Below are 20000 nucleotides of genomic sequence, written 5' to 3' on the forward strand. Positions count from 1 at the left end.
GCTATAATCTTGTGAAACAGTTCTCAATTCCCAGAAAAGAACCAAAGCTCTTAAAGCAATGGCAAAAGCAGCTGAGAAGAGTTCCAACAGGATCCAGTCAAAGAGGGATCGAAATGAGTTTCAAAAGGTATAATTTACCCTACACAGTCAACTAGTGTCTTTGATTGAACTAGTTACAACACCCAAGGTACCTTGGCTCTGGCACACCTTAACCATCCAGGAGGGCTGCAATACAGATAGTAGCATAGAATGTGGCAGCTGAGGCCCCCTTAGAGTGTAAGGAGTTAAGGACAAAAACACTTGCATGAGGGATAGAAGTGGGGTGCTTCTTCTCTGAAGACCTTCAGCTCTTCACCTCTTCCTAGAGGTTCTTACTGCTGATTGGCACAAGACCTCACCAATCTGGAAGATTTAAAAGCTAGTCAAATAAACCCCAATATTCAGGTTAGTACTTATCAGGAGTTGAATTCAGTGCATAAATGGATGTAACACTGCCCTTAAAAACAATGACTGTTTCAAATTATGGCACAAGGCGAGCAAATTTAGGAGGAGGGGTAGTTGATTACATCAACTCCAGTACTTCACTGGTACTTATTTTATAGAGCCCCAAATATATGAAAGGCAAAGTTGATCTCACTACAATTTGAACTCAGAACATAAAAAGCCAGATCAAGGGCTAGAATTAAATTGTGTAAACCATTTGGTTTAGTACCACCATTTCTAGCACTTCACCAAAAGTTTATCTCTGTATTTTTACGTTGACATTGGTTGGATATGCAGCACTTCAGGATATCTGACACAAACACAGAACTACAATACTCTGTTGTATACGCCACGGTCTTTTATGGTTATATGCCTTTCCCAGTGCCAACAATTTTATAGCATAGATGTGGTGCATTTATCATCCCACCAGCATCAGAGAGTCTCTATGCCAATATTAATGTCTCCACTGCCCAGTGTTAGTGGAAACACTCTGCTTTTAGATGGGTTCCTGAAGGATTCCAAGTCACATCCCTTCTTCTCTCTTTTGACATGTTCTCCGTGGCTAGATGCACAACATAGTGTCAGCCACTTTACAGTAAATTGAAACAATGACAATGATAAATTTGACAACAGAAATTGAGGTGGTGGTGGTGGCAGCGGTGATGATGATGATGTTGATGATAAGTAGATGTATTAACTTACCTGATAACTGCCACACGTATACACTTGGCCATTTGCTAGTAATATCACTGTATGACTGCTTCCAGCTGCCACTTGGACAGCTGATATTGGCAACAGGACTTTGGTAGGTACACCTCTGTAACAATAAGATACACCATTTCAAATTGAGGATTAATTTCATTAATTAATTAAAAAAAAAAGACCCCCATAAAAATGCCCAATGAAGAGAGTCTAGTATGTGTATATGTATGTAAATATGTGTGTGTGTGTATGTGTAGTGATGTGTACAAGCCATATATAAAGAGTGAATGAAAGATTACAAAACAATATAATGAGGTAATGTGTGTGTGAGTTTGCATAAGCAAGTATGCATACATGGTGCCATCAGGATATGAATATACTGGGTGGTTGCTCAGAGCCTGCCCATGAGTTTAAAGGTCCAACACTAATCTATGTATGCAGTTTTGATGTCTGTAGGTGCCCCAGCACATTGCTTTACCAAGGGGCCTATAATGCAGTGAAGACAGATCTATATAAGTATGTATCCATATACATTTGTATTTGTATACATACAGAAATATTTGAACTGGCATAGGCATGGCTGTGTGGTAAGGAGCTTACTTCCCAACCACATGGTTCCAGGTTCAGTCCCACTGCGTGGCACCTAGGGTAAATGTCTTCTGATATAGTCTTGAGCTGACTAAAGCCTTGTGTGTGGATTTGGTAGAGGGAAACTGAAAGAAACCTGTCGTATATAGCTATGTGTGTGTGTCTTTATGTGTGTTTGTTCCCCCACTACAGCTTGACAGCTGGTGTTGGTGTGTTTACATCCCCATAACTTAGCGTTTTGGCAAAGAGAGGACAATAGAATAAGTACCAGGCTTTAAAAAAAAAAGACCTGGGGTTGATTTGTACAACTAAAACCCTTCAAGATGGTGCCCCAGTATGGCCACAGTCAAATGACTGAAACAAGTAAAAGAATAAAAGATATAGAAATGCATGTTTGGATTCAGAAGAGAGAGAGAGGGAGAAAGAAATAGTGAGAGTTTAATGAGAAAGTCCCTTACCGTACAGCAACATCTCCGACACCAAGTTGACCGTATTGGTTGCTACCAAAAGTATACACATCACCATTCTGAAGCAGTACCACTGAAGATGTAAAACAAAACATAGTTTTAACAATAGTAGTAGTAGTAAGCGAGAAGAAAGAATTTTAATATGTTCATATAAAAACAGACTCTACCAAATGATAGCAACATCACGATAAATCTCTTCCCAAGCATATACAAAGGAGAAAATATTTGATATTTTTTGATAAAAATAACTAAATCTCCTTTAAAATACACCTTACAGCCTCAAGGATGGACGCATTACACGATGTAGTTCTAGATACTCCATAGCTGAGAAAATAAAAGACGCACTGTTTATGACTAAAAAAAATCTATGACAATAAGTCTATTTTATCAGTAATGATATAGAGTTAAAGAACAGCAGAAAATTGCAGGAAACTCATAGATCCTTCTGCTCAACATGGGTTCAAAAAGGCCCTAGGTCATGTCTATGCAGAGAAGGAAAAGGTAGACACCTATATCATAGGTGTCTACAAAGGGTTTCTATGTGACAGCTGACAACCATAAATCAGACCAGAGGCTGGAGCAAAGAACCAGCAAAATGGAAGGTGACATGATGGCGGAATGATACAATACATACAGCTCAAACAGCTAACAGACAGGAAAGGTAAAATGTAAGTGCACAACAAGGAACAAATACCAGGTTATTAGAAGAGAAAATAGACATCTGGTGTACTTGATTACGAGAGAAACTCTAAGTAAGGGGTTTACCAATGTTCTACAGCAAGAGCATAGGGAACATGAAGTGTTCAAGATTGCAAAGCTGTATGGCTGTGAAGCCCAGGTATAACTGTGCAGTTAAGAAGCCTGATTTCTAGCCATGTGGTCTCAGGTTCAATGCCACTGAGTGGCACCTTGAGCAAGTTCCCTCTACAATAGCCCTAGGCTGAGTGAGTTGATTTATCATCATCATCATCATCGTTTAACGTCCACTTTCCATGCTAGCATGGGTTGGACAATTTGACTGAGGACTGGCGAACCAGATGGCTGCACCAGGCTCCAATCTGATCTGGCAGAGTTTCTACAGTTGGATGCCCTTCCTAATGCCAACCACTCCAAGAGTGTGGTGGGTGTTTTTATGTGCCACCGGCACGAGGGCCAGTCTTGCAGTACTGGCAATGGCCAGAAACTGAAAGACACTTGTCATGCGTGGTTTTCACACTTGTGATATTATACGATGCCTGTAAACAATTATCACCTGTTGTGCAAGTGGTGCTGTTTGTTTCCAGTCTTTGGTGAAAAACATATTTGGTCATGGGGAAATAAAACATTACCTTTCCTGAAAACAAGTGAGGGTTGACAACAGGAAGGGCATCTGGCCATAGAAAAAATCTGCTTCAACAAAAATCCATTTGACCCATGAAAGCATATAAAAGTTAACATTGATGATGATCACACACACACAAATCAGGTTACGTCCCATCCAGCTTCAGTGCAGTCAAAGAGAACACACCTACTACTCACTGTCTCCAAATGTATGGATATCAGCCTATTAATCTTACAAAAAATGATGATTTAACAACTAAAATACACTTTTTCTCAAGGGTTTTAAACCCAAAATTGATTTAGCAAAAGACCACCATCATTACTTTCAGTTTGAAGTCAAGGAAGGAGTTGTGGCATAACCATTTACCATGCTAGAAATAGAAGCCAAAGTGAGTAAACAGTGGAACATGACACAATCTCTTGTCAAACCAACCAACTCATGCCAGCATGGAAAATGGATGCTAAATGATGATGATGATCTATGCTCTATCTACTTCTAATCATGTCCTACCGTGGCTTACAAAAAAAAAATATATATTTTGAACAGTATAGTCTCTTCTGAGACACAGAAAAGAGAAAAGATGCGACTGTCACATTTTGAACACTTTTGATCACAAGTCTGCTGGTTTAGGTCAGACCTGAAGTTAAACAACAACAACTAGTTTTTTTTTTTGTTTGTTTGTTTTTTTTTTACCTGAAGTATGTTATGTAAAACTTCACATTATCAATAATTATGCTAAATAGATATTAAACCACTAACCTGTGTGATGCTGTCCACAAGACACATGTGTGACTGGAATATCACCGTCACCAACCAGAATTTCAGCAGGTGGAAGACTAACCATTTTTGAATAGTCTGTTTCCAGTTCATCAACTTCACCTGCAAAAGAATAAAAAGAAATGAGAGAATTTATTTTATATAGCTTCTTTAACCATGATAATGTGAATAAAGCATGTTGAAATTCTATATTTTTGGTAATCCATCCTTTACAGTAAGCTGGGGTTGTTTTTTTTTTGTTTATTTTTTGTTGTTTTTTTTTAGTTGAACCTCTTCCAGTAACTTACGAATTTCAGTAATTTCTCAAGCATCTTATTCAACATGCTGAGTAAAACTGAGGTCAGTGAATAATAAAAATCCTGTCACTCAGCTCTCACTACATATGAGTGGCATCACTCATTCTCGCACGTTCCCATAAACAGTTCCCTGGTTTGCCAGATCTTGTCAAACTATCCAACTCATGCCAGCATGGAAGATGGACATTAAATGATGATGATGATTAGCAGTGCTTTTTTTCAAAACAGCTGGAATACCAGAGCTCAACAACAACAACGGATCCTAAATCGGCAGTCAAAGAAAGCTGGCAGGGTGAGGGGAAGATTCTATACCTCTACTTCCACCCGTAAGTAAATCACAACAGTTTACCTCGAAATTTGATCTGCTTCATTCCTTTGCTTTTCGACTTTGGAACACGCTCAACTTTCTCGATTCGTTTTCCAATCTGCTCGAGAGGTTTCACACCGGGACGTCCTCCTGAACAGACAAAACAAAAAAAAAAAAATGATTACAATGAAATGAAGAATGAATGAAAAGATAATCATAACACTAACAAGAAGTTACAACAACACATCAAAATGCAAATGTGTTGATATTATACAAGTGGAAAGGTGCATGGCCGAGATGTTAAAATTACTGGGATTGTAATCATAATGTCAAGGGTTTGGTTCCATATCCGGACGGTGCAATGTGTTCTTGAACAAGGGACTACATTTTGCCTTGCTCAAGACAAGTCTATTCAGCTGAAAATGTGTATCAGCCGAGTGCTGGTTCTGATCGATTTCTCCCTTGCTGTGACACCCTCAATAATCTGCCAAGTCAAAGGTAAGAGGGTCAAGAGGATGTGTCTGCACATGATTGCTGCATAGGCACCATAACCAATTAGGAAAAGGATGGTATCTGCCAATAAGTCGTTCTCACTCATGAGCAACAAGTCTAGAGTGTGTTTGTAAGAGTATCAGTGTGTGTGTGTGTGCATGTATGTGCAGACATTTGTGTTTTTGTGTGCATGTGTTTGTGTAAGTGTGTGTGTGTGTTTAATTTTTTAAGTTATACAGGGATAGTGCCCAGGACTTTTGCAAGTCTTCCAGGAGATCAATGTCATTGAAACTCAATTCATGATGTGTGTGTGTGTGTAGACAGTATGTAAAAATATAGATTATGAAAAAATAGTACTTTATACAGAGACAGAAAGAATAATAATTAGACAAAGGGTCTGGCTCAGAGACAGAAGTAGATATATAGATGGATAGAGAGATACACAGGTACTGCAAAAATGCATTGACAGATACTAGGACGCATAACACAAAGACATATCTGCAGAGACACATAAACAAACATACAGAAAGAGACAGAGATGGAGAGACAGACAGATGAACAGACAGACATATGGACAGACAGATGTATGAACAGACAGACAGACGTATGAACAGACAGACAGACGTATGAACAGACAGACAGACGTATGAACAGACAGACAGACGTATGAACAGACAGACAGACGTATGAACAGACAGACAGATGTATGAACAGACAGACAGATGTATGAACAGACAGACACATGAACAGACAGACAGACACATGAACAGACAGACAGACAGACACATGAACAGACAGACAGACAGACACATGAACAGACAGACACATGAACAGACAGACAGACAGACACATGAACAGACAGACATACACATGAACAGACAGACAGACATACACATGAACAGACAGACACATGAACAGACAGGCAGACACATGAACAGACAGGCAGACACAGGAACAGACAGACGGACACAGGAACAGACAGACAGACAGACACATGAACAGACAGACACATGAACAGACAGACAGACAGACACATGAACAGACAGACATACACATGAACAGACAGACAGACACATGAACAGACAGGCAGACACATGAACAGACAGGCAGACACATGAACAGACAGGCAGACACAGGAACAGACAGACGGACACAGGAACAGACAGACGGACACATGAACAGACAGACAGATGCATATGAAGAGACAGACAGACAGACAGACATACGAGTCGAAAGACAGCTAGACAGAGGTCAGATAAAGAGATGCGACAACATACCGGCTATGAGATCGTATGAAACAGGATGGTCGGGTTTGTTGGAGACGTCCTTGAGACCTCGGTCATTCAGTTGGTCAGATATTTCGCTCTCCCCTGCACAACTTTTGCATGCACCACATTCTGCACAGCCTGAATCCCCAGCACCGCAACCACAGGGTCTGTTTGATAGAAGAGGGTAGAAAGGAATATACAGATTGCAAAAGTAAGCGATACTAGCAGAATATTAAGGCGGCGAGCTGGCAGAACTGTTAGCACGCCAGGCGAAATGCGTAGGCGTATTTCATCTGTCGCTACGTTCTGAGTTCAAATTCCGCCGAGGTCGACTTTGCCTTTCATCCTTTCGGGGTCGATAAATTAAGTACCAGTTACGCATTGGGGTCGATGTAATCGACTTAATACCTTTGTCTATCCTTGTTTGTCCCCTCTATGTTTAGCCCCTTGTGGGTAGTAAAGAAACAGATACTAGCAGGAAGAGAGAGAGAGAGAGATACATGGTGATAGAGAAGAACAAGAGAGACAGAGACAAAGTGATGTTGAAAAAGAGAGATAGAGAGGAGAAAGAAGGTGCACAAAGCATGGTTTTGGCGTTAAGAAGCTTCCTTTGCAACTACTTCGTTTTGAGTTCAATCACACTTCAGGGCACACAGGGAAAATGTCTTCTACTATAACCCTAGGCCAACCAATGCCTTGTGAACATGTGAATGAATTTGGTAGATGCAAACTATGTAGAAGTCCATCGTGTCTGTGTGTGCATGTGTGTGTGTGTGTACGTGTGTGTGTCACCTCCACACCACATGACAACCAGTGTTGGTTTGTTTATGTCAATGTAACTTAGCAGTTCACCATAGAGATGAGACTGATAGAAAAGGTACCAGACTTGCAAAAATAAGTACTGGGGATGATTAGTTTGATTAAAACATGTCAAGGTTGTGCTCCAGTATGGCCACACTCCACTCACTGAAACAAATAAAAGATGAAAGAGACAGACAGAGTAAGTGATGTAGTGAGAGATAGAAAGTTACAGAGAAAGAAGTAGTCAGGATTTGAACTCAGAACAAAAGGGCAATGCTAAATATAGCAAGGTGTTTCGTCTGTTGTGCTAACATTACTGCCAGTCCACAACAATTTCTTAGGCAGAAGGCAATGAATTTTGATAGAAATAGTCAAATTTATCCAAATTAATAACTGGTACTAAGATGAAGGCATTATAGCCTGGTGGTCAGAATGTTGCACTTACAATTGCAAGATCACGGTTTCAATTCACATACCAAGCAGTCTATCGTGTTCCTGAGCAATACACTTCATTACACTTTGTTCCAGTTCATTGAACTGGGAGTAACCCTGTGATGGACTGGCATCAGAAGGTATATCCCGATCATGGTCCCTTATACACAATGGAAACCAAATAACTTGTCCTACAAGTCCTAGGACTTGAGACAGTAATATCTAGGGAGGTGATGACGAAGGATACAATCAAATTTGCCCCCAATTAATGATTGGTACTTATCAGCACCAAAAAAGGATGATGTTACTCTAGCAGAATTTGAACTCAAAACATAACGGGATGTAATTAAATACCAGAGAGTCTTTCACCCAATTTTTGTTGTATCTCACGAGGGTCTTTATGCTAATAATAAACTAACACACATGCACAGAGTCTATTTCACTTCTTCATTTTTTATTTTTCAGTTTAACTGTTTGAAGTCCTTTCCATTTTTATTTGCAGCCTCACTTCCCAAGATGCTACAAAACCTGTCCCAACACACGAGTTAACATCAAGAATCTTGTAAACCAAATGCAGAAACCAGACATTTTATTCAATGCTTTACCAATTCTACCATCAAATACTCACACAAGGAAAACAACAAAGAATCTTCTACATAGTCACGCTACTTGCAAGACATAGCAACCAAATGTCCTTCAAATGATACTATAGGAAGAAGACATGCAATAATATAGTTCTGGATATGCAAAAACGGATGGGATGGTCATGGTTGTAACGTCTTAGGTTGTAAGTCTATCTGAGTTAGATTTGACTTGGAGCTAATCTACAACAGTAACAACAAAAGCAACATAGTTCCCATACAACCAATTTCCTCAGCAAAATAAGGATAACAGTGACCCTTTGTAAAAAATGAACTGTGCAAGGTGGAGTGGCAGCTGCTGACCATTCCCTGAAGCAACACCATTGCAGTCATTCATCATCATCATTGTTCGCCAGACTTCACAGTCCATCATGGCATTACGGAGGTCCTGTTGCTGGATGCCTGTATCCCTGGAGTTTACATCAGGGTAGGAGAGTGTGCGTCCTCTGGTATTGCGAGTAGATGGCTTCCAGAGGAGAAGAGTAGACATTACCTCTTTTTCAGCTCTACAACAATGCCCAGCAAACTGGACTCTCCTACCTTTCACAAGAGATGACACAGGTGGTAGTTTCCCATATATTTGCATTTTGGTTGGATGGCACCTCCACGAGAGATTTTGAACTCTCATAAGGAGGCGAGTGTAGGTTCCATCCAATGCAGGCATTACCACAGGACACAGGCTGATCACACCATTTGTTTTGGGATATACGGCCACTGCCCTCTCCTCATTCTGCTGCTTTACTCCCTTTTTTCTTTTCCTTTCTGATCTCTCTTTTTTTTTCCTGTTTCTTTGTATTTTAAATGTTATAATTTAAATAAGAATAATATTTTCAATATATAAAAAAAAGCACCCACTACACTCACGGAGTGGTTGGCATTAGGAAGGGCATCCAGCTGTAGAAACACTGCCAGATCAGACTAGAGCCTGATGCAGCCTTTCTGGCTTCCCAGATCCCCGGTCAAACCGTCCAACCCATGCTACCATGGAGAACGGACGTTAAACGATGATGATGAAAACAAAAAAACAAAAACAAAAAATATAATAATGAAGAAGTTCTTACAGGCCTGGGTTCCGATCAAATCGACCACTGCTAATACAATTGACACCATAGCCTGTACACTCGCCACATACGGTACACACCATACACTGATCGTGCCGCCAGCGATGTTTACCTGTGAATAAAGAAAAACAAAAAATATAAAACACATGTACATTAAAGAATTTGTGCTTGTAAATATTGTTTCACAGCAACACTTAACCCTTTAGCATTTAAAATGACCATATCCGGCCCAAATATTCTGCTTGTTTTATGTTCAAAAAAAGATAGAAAACTTCGAATGACCCGTCTTTGTTTTATGTTCCACATGCACCAGCTTAATTCAATTTGTCCCCAGTCGAAAGACATCTGTTGTTATGTCCTGTTATTATTCTTATTATATTTTTTTATTGTATTTTTTCCGTCCTTGTTTTTGTATACATTCGCTGCTTTCTTCCAAGAAGCTTAGTTTTTCCTTGGAGCTGGCCAGATTGGAGCAATCTCAAGAATAATCAGCCGAAATTGCAAGGATAATCTGGTTCTTGACTGAAGATAGAAAACTTCGAATGACCCGTCCTTGTTTTCTTTGTATCGTCTATCTGGATGTTTTGCTGTCCCTTTTTGTATCACCTAGTTCTCCGGATGTTTTGCGTTCTTGTCCTATTTTGTATTTTTATATATATATATATATATATATATATATAAATCCACTCAGGCAGACCAAAGCCTTGTGAGTGGATTTGGTAGACGGAAACTGAAAGAAGCCCGTCGTATATATGTATATATATGCGTGTGTGTGTCTGTGTTTGTCCCCCTAGCATTGCTTGACAACTGATGCTGGTGTGTTTATGTCCCCGTTACTTAGTGGTTCGGCAAAAGAGACCGATAGAATAAGTACTGGGCTTATAAAAGAATAAGTCCCGGGGTCAAGTTGCTCGATTAAAGGTGGTGCTCCAGCATGGCCGCAGTCAAATGACTGAAACAAGTAAAAGAGTAAAAGAGTAAGAGTATATATATACACACACACACACATACAATGAGCTTCATTTAGTTTCTATCAACCAAATCTGCTCACAAGGTCAACCCAAGGTTATAGTAGAAGACACTTGCTCAAGGTGCCATGCAATGAGACTGAACCCAGAACAATGTGGTTGGAAAGCAAACTCCTTACCACACAGCCACAAGAAATACAATAATAACCATACATAGACACATTGGGGTTCGATAGAGAATGGAATGGATGGTAATAGATACCTGGTGGACAAATCACATCTTCATGTTCCCCCTCCTCCTCTTCTTCAGCCATATTGACATTGGAACTCCCTAAAAACAAAAACAGGTAAAAATCAATCAACAAGAAATTAATGTCTCGAGTACACGTACATCCATCGCAACCCACTCCCCCACCCTCACCCACTTTCAAGCTAGCACCTACATTCAGAGTAACAGGAGATTGAGATGAAATGGAGTTAAGGGTAGAAATTAGCATCATCATCATCATCAACATGTTTCCATTAGTTTCATGGCAGTTTCTACTCCACCATTACTTCTTTATCAGTATGTAATATTGTATTTATGTATTGTTGTAATTGTTTTGTTGTTTCTGATGTTATTTTATTGTTTTGTCCATCTGATGTGTAATATATCAACTATGTAAGATTATTATTATTATTATTATTATTATTATTATTATTATTGTTACTACAATCTCGGAGTGGTTGGCATTATGAAGGGCATCCAGCAGTAGAAACTCTGCCAGATCAAGATTGGAGCCTGGTGCAGCCATCTGGTTCACCAGTCCTCAGTTAAATCGTCCAACTTATGCTAGCATGGAAAGCAGACGTTGAATGATGATGATGATGATGATTATAGAGTGAAAGTGTATTATAGAGTGAAAGAGTAGTGTATACCATCTGAGTGACAATGGGGTACAAATTCACGAAGCCCAATATACCCATCGTGACTACTCATTTGATAAGGGTACACCAGGCACATGTATCACAACCATATGTGCATGACATGGTGATCCCATATCAAGATAAACAGCACATTACCTCTCAGGTTGGGGCCCAGTTAGAATTTTCTTCAGGTCTAGTAGCCCATTCCGCTCAAAAGGTTTCTGAATATGGGTTGTTTAAGCATGATGAACAAAACACCAATGTTTTCAGTGAATTATTCAAATCCCAAAGAATTCCTCTCAACATATGGCTATGATGCTCTCCCACTATTCCTGTTCATAATCAGAGATGCACATGTCATCAGCCACTAAGGGACATACTCAAGCAAATCTATGGTACAGTGCAGAACATTTGCTGTAGCCCTTCTTCTTCTTATTATTATTATTATGATTATCATTATTAAAGCAGCAAGCTGGTGGAATTGTTAGCATGCCAGGCAAAATGCTTAGCAGAATTTCATCCATCTTTACATTCTTAGTTCAAGTTCCACCAATGTTGACTTTGCCTGTCATCCATTCAGGGTTGATAAAGTAAGTACCAGTTGAGCACTGGGGTTGATGTAATTGACTTACCCCCCACCCTGTAATTACTGGTCTTATGCCAAAATTTGAAACCTATTATTTTTTATGCCTTTGTTTTGCAAGAACCCTGATGTGAAATCGTGGGTTGAAACACATATTGTTATATTTCAGGATAACCGTTTTCCCTTTCTTGCCAAATAAACACATGCACTATATGTTCGTTCTTCACTTGTTTATTATTGTTCTGATTTTATATTCATTTTATATTCACTTGTGACCTCTTCAGCAACACTCCATCTCATGTGTCTCCTCTTGTTCTGTTTAGTCCATTATGGACAGGAGGAGACATATGGAATGGAGAGTCACTGAAGAGGTCACAAGACGTGTGATGAAAGATTTCCAGACAATGGACATAACATAAAAATAAACAAGTGAAGACCAAATATATGGTGCACGTGTTCATTTGGCTAAAAATAAAAAAAAAAACGATCATCTTGAAATATAACAATATTATTACTATCATTATAACACCTGAAGTAGACTCTATAATGAGGTTTATCCCACTGCTTTTGTCAATCAATAATCTGTCAACTGACCTTCTTTGGTGGTTCCTGGTGAATATTCCCTGCCACATTGACCCTTGTTGTTTATTCCAAATGTATATACAAGTCCTTTACTGGTCAGTACCACAGTGTGTGCTTTTCCTAATGACACCTGAGTGACCACAACGTCTTTCAAGTCAGTCACATGGCCTGCAAAATAAAAAAAAATTTAAATGCATCATAGAGATTAAGTACCTTTTGGAACTGGCACAAATGAATGAGGATGGCTTAATCCTTTAGCATTCAGATTATTCTATCAAATGTAATGATTATTTATTCACATTGTTTCTAGGTTTTTAATTAATCATGCATTACTTTGTAGCTTAGAGATTTCAACGATATGATTGTTTATTTTTAGAAGGAACTTGTAAAGTTGCAAAAGCTGTATATGGCCAGTTTGAACATAAAATAGATAAAATATTTTGACAGGATATGAAAGGGTTAACCTTTTAGATATGCTAAAGGGTTAACCCTTTAGATACCAACCAGCTTAAGATCACTATTAGCCCTACAATTCAAATTCCCAGTTTTAACCCTTTCGTTACTGTATTGATTTTGAGATGCTCTGTATTTCTTTCAATTACATTAAATATAACAAAGAATTTAGTAAAATAACTTAGTTATCATTAAGCTAGAGTTAGGAACATAAATTATGACTAAGGTTTGGTGGAAGATTTTAATTCAAAACTTATGAAAACTAGACATTTGTACTCAGAGCCAGAGCTGGTATCAGCCGGGTTGGTAACGAAAGGGTTAAAATAACCTAACTCAGAACCTTCCATAAAAATTTTATGCCAATTTATGTTCCAAATGCTAGCTTAACAATGATGAAGTTATTTCACTATATTCTTCTGGTTGAAACAAAATCAGTGTATTTGAACAGAAATGTGGTAACAAAAGTGCCGAGTAAGCAATATAGTAGCAACATGGCAGTGTTTTTAATATGGAACCATTTTCCAAATGGAGTACAAATTGCTCTACCAAAGTTGACTATGCTTGAGTCTTCATGGCCAAGTTCTCCCCAGAAGTTTCAAACTTCAGGTCAGTTCTAAAAGAAACCATTCTATCAATACTACCGCAGTTTTCTCTATTCATATAAAGGCAGCATTTGAAGGTGTATGGCTTAGTGGTTAGGGTATTCAGCTCATTGTCATAAGGTTGTGAGTGGAGGCACAATGGCCCAGTGGTTAGGGCAGTGGACTCGTAATCATAGGATTGTGGTTTCGTTTCCCAGACCAGGCACTGTGAGTGTTTATTGATCAAAAACACCTAAATCTCCAGGAGGCTCCGGCAGGGGGTGGTGGCAAACCCTGCCGTATTCTTCCACCACAACTTACTCTCACTCTTTCTTCCTGTTTCTGCTGTACCTGTATTTCAAAGGGCTAGCCTTGTCACACTCTGTGTCATGCTGAATCTCCCTGAGAACTACATTAAGGGTACACATGACTGTGGAGTGCTCAGCCACTTGCACATTAATTTCACAAGCAGGCTGTTCCATTGATCAGATCAACTAGAACCCTTGTCGTCATAACCGACGGAGTGCCACGATAAGGTTGTGAGTTCAATTCCCAGTGAGAGAATCTTTAAGATGTAGCCGGCGATAGGGATGGGGATAAAGATTTCCTGAGATTGTTTGGTAACTGGGAATCTATCATCTTACTCATGTATTTGCGAGAAGGAATTAGATGGTGTTGGAGATATACATTAAATGATAGTGATAATGATATGTGGTTGGTGTTAGGAAGAGCATCAAGCTGTAAAAACCCTACCAAAACAGTGAAGCCTGATGCAGATTTCTGCCTAGCCAGCTCCTGTCAAACTGTCCAGTCCAAGCCAGCATGGAAAACAGATGCTAAATGAAGATGATACATATATATGTATATATATATATGTATACATGTATATATATGTTAAATGAAGATGATATATATATATATGTTAAATGAAGATGATACATACACATATATATATATATATATATAAATTTATATATGAGGATAATATCGATATTTAAGTGTCGAAATTATCAAGTGGCCAGCATGAAAGAAATACCTTACAAAGGTAAAAAAATTTTTAACAATTAAAAATGAGGGTGTCTAAAAGACACCAACATGCCGAAATAGCAGTCGAAACACTGACTATAGTACCACGTTAAATGTTCATGGTGCGATATGAACATTTAACGTGGTACTATAGTCAGTGTTTCGACTGCTATTTCGGCATGTTGGTGTCTTTTAGACACCCTCATTTTTAATTATATATATATATATATATATATATATATATATGTATGTATATGTTAAATGAAGATGATACATACATATATATATATATATGTGTGTATATATGTATGTATATATGTATATATAGGTTATATGAAAATGATACATATATATATGTTAAATGACGACAATACATATATATATATATATATGTTAAATGAAGATGATATATATATGTTAAATGAAGACGATATATATATGTTAAATGAAGACGATATATATATATATTTATATATACACACACACACATACAAACAACAGGGTTCTTTCAGGTTTCATCTACCAAATCCACTAATAAGGTTTTGATTGGCCATACACATGTATGGATGCACACACACACACACACACACAGACACTTGCATACTTCATAGACACAAACACTCACTCACACTGGTTAGCAGCACCATTTTTATGAAGTGAAACAGAAAAAAATTTTTGAATTAGTAGCACACCAAAACAGTAACAGTTACTCACCACTAGCATGATCACAATGCGTTGTGTCTTTTCCATACATGAACACCTCCCCTTCTTTTGTTACCATTGCACTGCTGCCATTGTTACAGGCACCAAATATCACATTCTTACTCTCCATTCGGATCAGTTTCTTGGGCTTCATTGCTTTTGGTTGTCGACGAACTTTGGCTGGAATGAAAGAGAACGGGTATGAGAAACAGATAATTGGGCAAACATGGATGGAGAAACCGATAAACAGGCAAAGAGATGGATGGGGCAACAGCTAAATGGGTGAACAGATGGAGGGGAAACAGATGAGGGAAAATTTACAAAAAAAAAAATAATTCATTCCATTACGTTATTTGTTTTACGTCCGTTTTTTTATGCTACCATGGGTTAGATGAATACATATTAATGACACTGCTTTTACAGCCAAATGCACTACTTTTAGCTAAGCCTTAGCTGTTTTACAGGTAAATTAGTTTTCAGTCTACTTGTCTACTGGATGATTAAGAGGGAAATGTCAACAAATGTCAACCCAGTGATTTTTATGTAAAGAATATATATGTATGTATGTATGTATATATATATATATATATATATATATAAGCAGAATTTAGGCTAGTTACACTGCAGTTACTGTGTGTGTGTGTGTGTGTGTGTGTGCATATATATGCGCACACGCACACATACAAACAATGTGGAAAGAGGGGAGAGAAGGGCTAATGAAACCAGGGAAGAGACAGGGCAGAGGTAAGAGAAGAAGGGGACTGCTGAGAAGGCGAAAGGCAGGTGGGAGGGGGAGACAACTGGAGGAGAGAGAGACTAGTGGAAGAAAGACCGATGGATCATAAGAGAGGGAGGTGGGTGGAGAATGTGGGACGGGTAAGAGAGAGAGAGAGAGAAAAGGATGGATACTCTCTTTGCTCCAGTTGTCCCCTATCATCTCTTTTCTATGTCCCATTTCTTCCCTGGTTTCATTATCCCTTCTCTTCCCTCTTTCTACCTATCTCAATCTTCATTCTGCAGATTTCATATATTTTTCGTTTCTAATTTTCTTGTTATTGTTTGCATAACTTTTTTCTCTATTTCTAATTTTATATATCACTAGCAGTATCGCCCGGCATTGCTCGGGTTTGTAAGGGAAATAACTATATAAGCATTTTTAGAGAGTTATAGCCAAAAAAATAGCAAAAAAATGCATTAAAAATGGAAAAAAATTATGGTAAATTTTTTTTAAATCGTTGACTCATCGTAGACATTTTTAGAGAGTTACTTCCTTTATATAATAGCGAAAAAATGCATTAGAATGGAAAAAAAAAATTATGGTAAATTTTTTTTTAAATCGTAGATACATCGTAGACGCGCGCTAATACCCAGAAGGGCTCGATATGAATCACGACTATAAGATACCCGGTTTTGGTTAAACTGCACCGCAAAATGTGGGAGTAGTTAGGAATCTAAATCGTAGGAGACAGACACACAACTTCTCTTTTATATATAAAGATTTTTTATGTTGCTTTTTTCCATGTTTATAATTAATATTTATTTTCCTTATCAGTTTTAGCTCACTGCCATAAATACAGACATGGCAGTGTTGTTAAGATGTTAGGGTGTCAAGGAGAAAAATGGGTGGAGGGGGCAGGGCAGAGACAGACAAAGATGAAGGGGAGTGTAGAGAAAGAAACTTCAAAATCCAACTTACCAATGCTACTGTCACCATCTTCACCCCGTCGGGGCGTCCCCACAAAGAAGACACTCCCATCATCAGCTATGAGCAGGGCATGCTGACTGTCATGACCTGTAGCAACTTGGACAATTTTTGGAGATTTTGTAATGGATAACTCAGCCCATTTCCCTGCCACGGGCCCACCTTGCTTGATACCTAGTGACTGTGATTTGCCAGAGTACAAGACCTGATCAAAGAAGACACAAAAGATAATTAAAAAAAACTTGCCATTTTAAGAGTGGAATGAGATTTTCATGAAACAATAGGTGAAAGTACAACTATCTATCTATTCAGTTTTATTTTATATGAATTCTATATGTAGGCTATGTATATTCACGTGTGGGTATGTGTATCTGAAAACGAGCCAATTTCTACTCTTCTCCTCTGGAAGCCATCCACTCGCAACACCAGAGGGCACACACTCTCCTACCTTGATGTAATCTCCAGAGATACAGGCATCCAACGACAGGACCTCCGTAATGCTATGATGGACCGTGAAGTCTGGCGTAGCATGGTAAATTCTATTGTCTCGACCACGGTCGAACAATGATGATGATGTGTATTTATGTATGGGTATGTGTATGTATACATGTACCCTTTAACTGATCTACATGCTACCATGTACACTTATCCCTTGTGTTCAACCTGCATTGCTACACTAACAACCTTACTCTATGAACTCTACTCACTCACATTTCATACCCTATGAACTCTTCTCACATCAGTAGCAGGCCAAAAAAGGGAGAGTAAGTTACCCCTTCCATCTGTAGATTGAGGTGGCACCTTGAGCAAGGGCTAGCAACTTCTTAGCCTCCCATGCCAGGGATACAGTGAAGATGTCAACAGCAGGGCATTGGATAACCAACAACGCAGAGGAATTCTAGATCAATGGCTCAAAGGCGATTACAGCCAAGTGGAAGACCTGTATACCATTAAATGATGGTTGAGCATCAACTAGCAAATTAGCTACTACTGAGGGACAGCCACTGCACATCACTTGGTACTTGGCATGGAGGTCCAGAGAGGCAGTCTAGAAGTGGGGAAAACGTCAACTGCCTTACACACCATCCAAAGACGTTTTGTTCTTGAACAGAACAGTCAACATCAACCTACAACAGATGGCCAACGATACACTTCCTGCTACAGATAGATCCACTCAAAATTTCATTACCCTTAACTGCAGAAAGCAATTTTATATATCAAGCCATCTTTTGTTGAGAAATGTCATATTTGAAACTATTTTTTGTCGAGACAGCATGGCTCAGTGGCTAGAGTGTTGGGCTCACAATCATGATGCAGTGAGTTCGATTCCCAGGCGGGTGTGTGTGTTGTGTTCTTGAGCAAGACACTTTATTTCATGTTGCTCCAGTTCACTCAGCTGTAGAAATGTGTTACAACATCACTGGTGCCAAGCTATATCAGCCTTTGCCTTTCCCTTAGATAACATCGGTGGCACAGAGTGAGGAGGTTGGTATGCATGGATGACTGCTAGTCTTCCATAAACAATGCTGCCCAGACTTGGGCCTTGGAAGGGAAATTTTCTAGGTGCATCCCATGACTATTCATGACCAAAGGGGGTTTTTTTTTTACCTATGACAAGTTTATCAACACAACATGACTTGCAAAAAATATCAATTCTATTTTCTGGTAGATATTTTAACATCTTTATTGAAATAATCATGAGGTTTAATTTTGCAGTTAAAGGGTTAAACCAGTCCAACTTACCTTACCACTGACGGTTCGGATGAGTGCAAATTCTTTACCAGCTGATATCGTTACCGCTTCTTCATCAAAACCAGTATCTGGACAATTGGGAGAGAAAGAAAAAATTGGCAATGAGGCATTTGATAAAGTTATGTTGTTCTTTGAGTTGTTTTCATTTATGAAAAGAGTAGCATGAAAATGAAACAGAATGGAGATAAAGTACTATGGAGACAGGTTACCATGGAGAGAGAGGGGGTGGCAGAGGGAGAGAGAGAGAGAGAATAGGATGGAAAATAAGAAGCTCAAGAACAGAGTAGCATGGGAAAAAATTGCTTAGAGACAGATTACTATGGGAGACAGCAGCAGCATAGGGATAGAGCAGCACGGGGACAGAGCAGCATGGGGATAGAGCAGCACGGGGATAGAGCAGCACGGGGATAGAGCAGCACGGGGATAGAGCAGCACAGGGATAGAGCAGCATGGGGACAGAGCAGCATGGGGACAGAGCAGCATGGGGACAGAGCAGCACGGGGACAGAGCAGCACAGGAATAGAGCAGCACGGGAATAGAGCAGCACGGGGATAGAGCAGCACGGGGATAGAGCAGCACGGGGATAGAGCAGCACGGGGATAGAGCAGCACGGGGATAGAGCAGCACGGGAATAGAGCAGCACAGGAATAGAGCAGCACAGAGATAGAGCAGCACGGGGATAGAGCAGCACGGGGACAGAGCAGCATGGGGATAGAGCAGCATGGGGATAGAGCAGCACGGGGATAGAGCAGCACGGGGATAGAGCAGCACAGGGATAGAGCAGCACGGGGATAGAGCAGCACGGGGATAGAGCAGCACGGGGATAGAGCAGCACGGGGATAGAGCAGCACGGGGATAGAGCAGCACGGGGATAGAGCAGCTGGTACTTTGGTACAAGTAATGTTTCTTAAGCATTTATGACTTTTTAGCCATATATCAGAGCTACAACAAAAAGCATTCCAGCCATAGCTACCTGTCGTTTTGCACATTAGAAACTACCTCATACAAAATGTCCTTCCGTTTATTTGTTTGTATTCCTAAGACAATAGGGCACAATAAAATATTTAGATCCTATTTCTGACAAGTCACACAATAAACACATAGCAGCC

The 20000-nt window shown here is 39.4% G+C and overlaps 1 protein-coding gene across 7 annotated transcripts in view; it reads right to left on the reverse strand.

The window, feature by feature from the left end:
* Nucleotides 1-20000, reverse strand: part of LOC115218378 (E3 ubiquitin-protein ligase MYCBP2) — a 167091-nt gene that overhangs the window by 131032 nt on the left and 16059 nt on the right. For all 7 annotated transcript variants that reach the window (XM_036508350.1, XM_029788156.2, XM_029788153.2 and 4 more), the window contains exons 10-20: nucleotides 18883-18959; nucleotides 17134-17344; nucleotides 15450-15617; nucleotides 12688-12843; nucleotides 10867-10935; nucleotides 9637-9748; nucleotides 6711-6868; nucleotides 4984-5091; nucleotides 4321-4440; nucleotides 2232-2313; nucleotides 1186-1300 (exon numbers count right to left, since the gene is read on the reverse strand). In XM_036508350.1, the coding sequence (XP_036364243.1) occupies nucleotides 1186-1300; nucleotides 2232-2313; nucleotides 4321-4440; nucleotides 4984-5091; nucleotides 6711-6868; nucleotides 9637-9748; nucleotides 10867-10935; nucleotides 12688-12843; nucleotides 15450-15617; nucleotides 17134-17344; nucleotides 18883-18959 (1376 nt within the window). The remainder of the gene's footprint in view (nucleotides 1-1185; nucleotides 1301-2231; nucleotides 2314-4320; nucleotides 4441-4983; nucleotides 5092-6710; nucleotides 6869-9636; nucleotides 9749-10866; nucleotides 10936-12687; nucleotides 12844-15449; nucleotides 15618-17133; nucleotides 17345-18882; nucleotides 18960-20000) is intronic.

The sequence above is a fragment of the Octopus sinensis genome, linkage group LG13 (assembly GCF_006345805.1).
Source record: "Octopus sinensis linkage group LG13, ASM634580v1, whole genome shotgun sequence".
Lineage (NCBI taxonomy): Eukaryota > Metazoa > Mollusca > Cephalopoda > Octopoda > Octopodidae > Octopus > Octopus sinensis.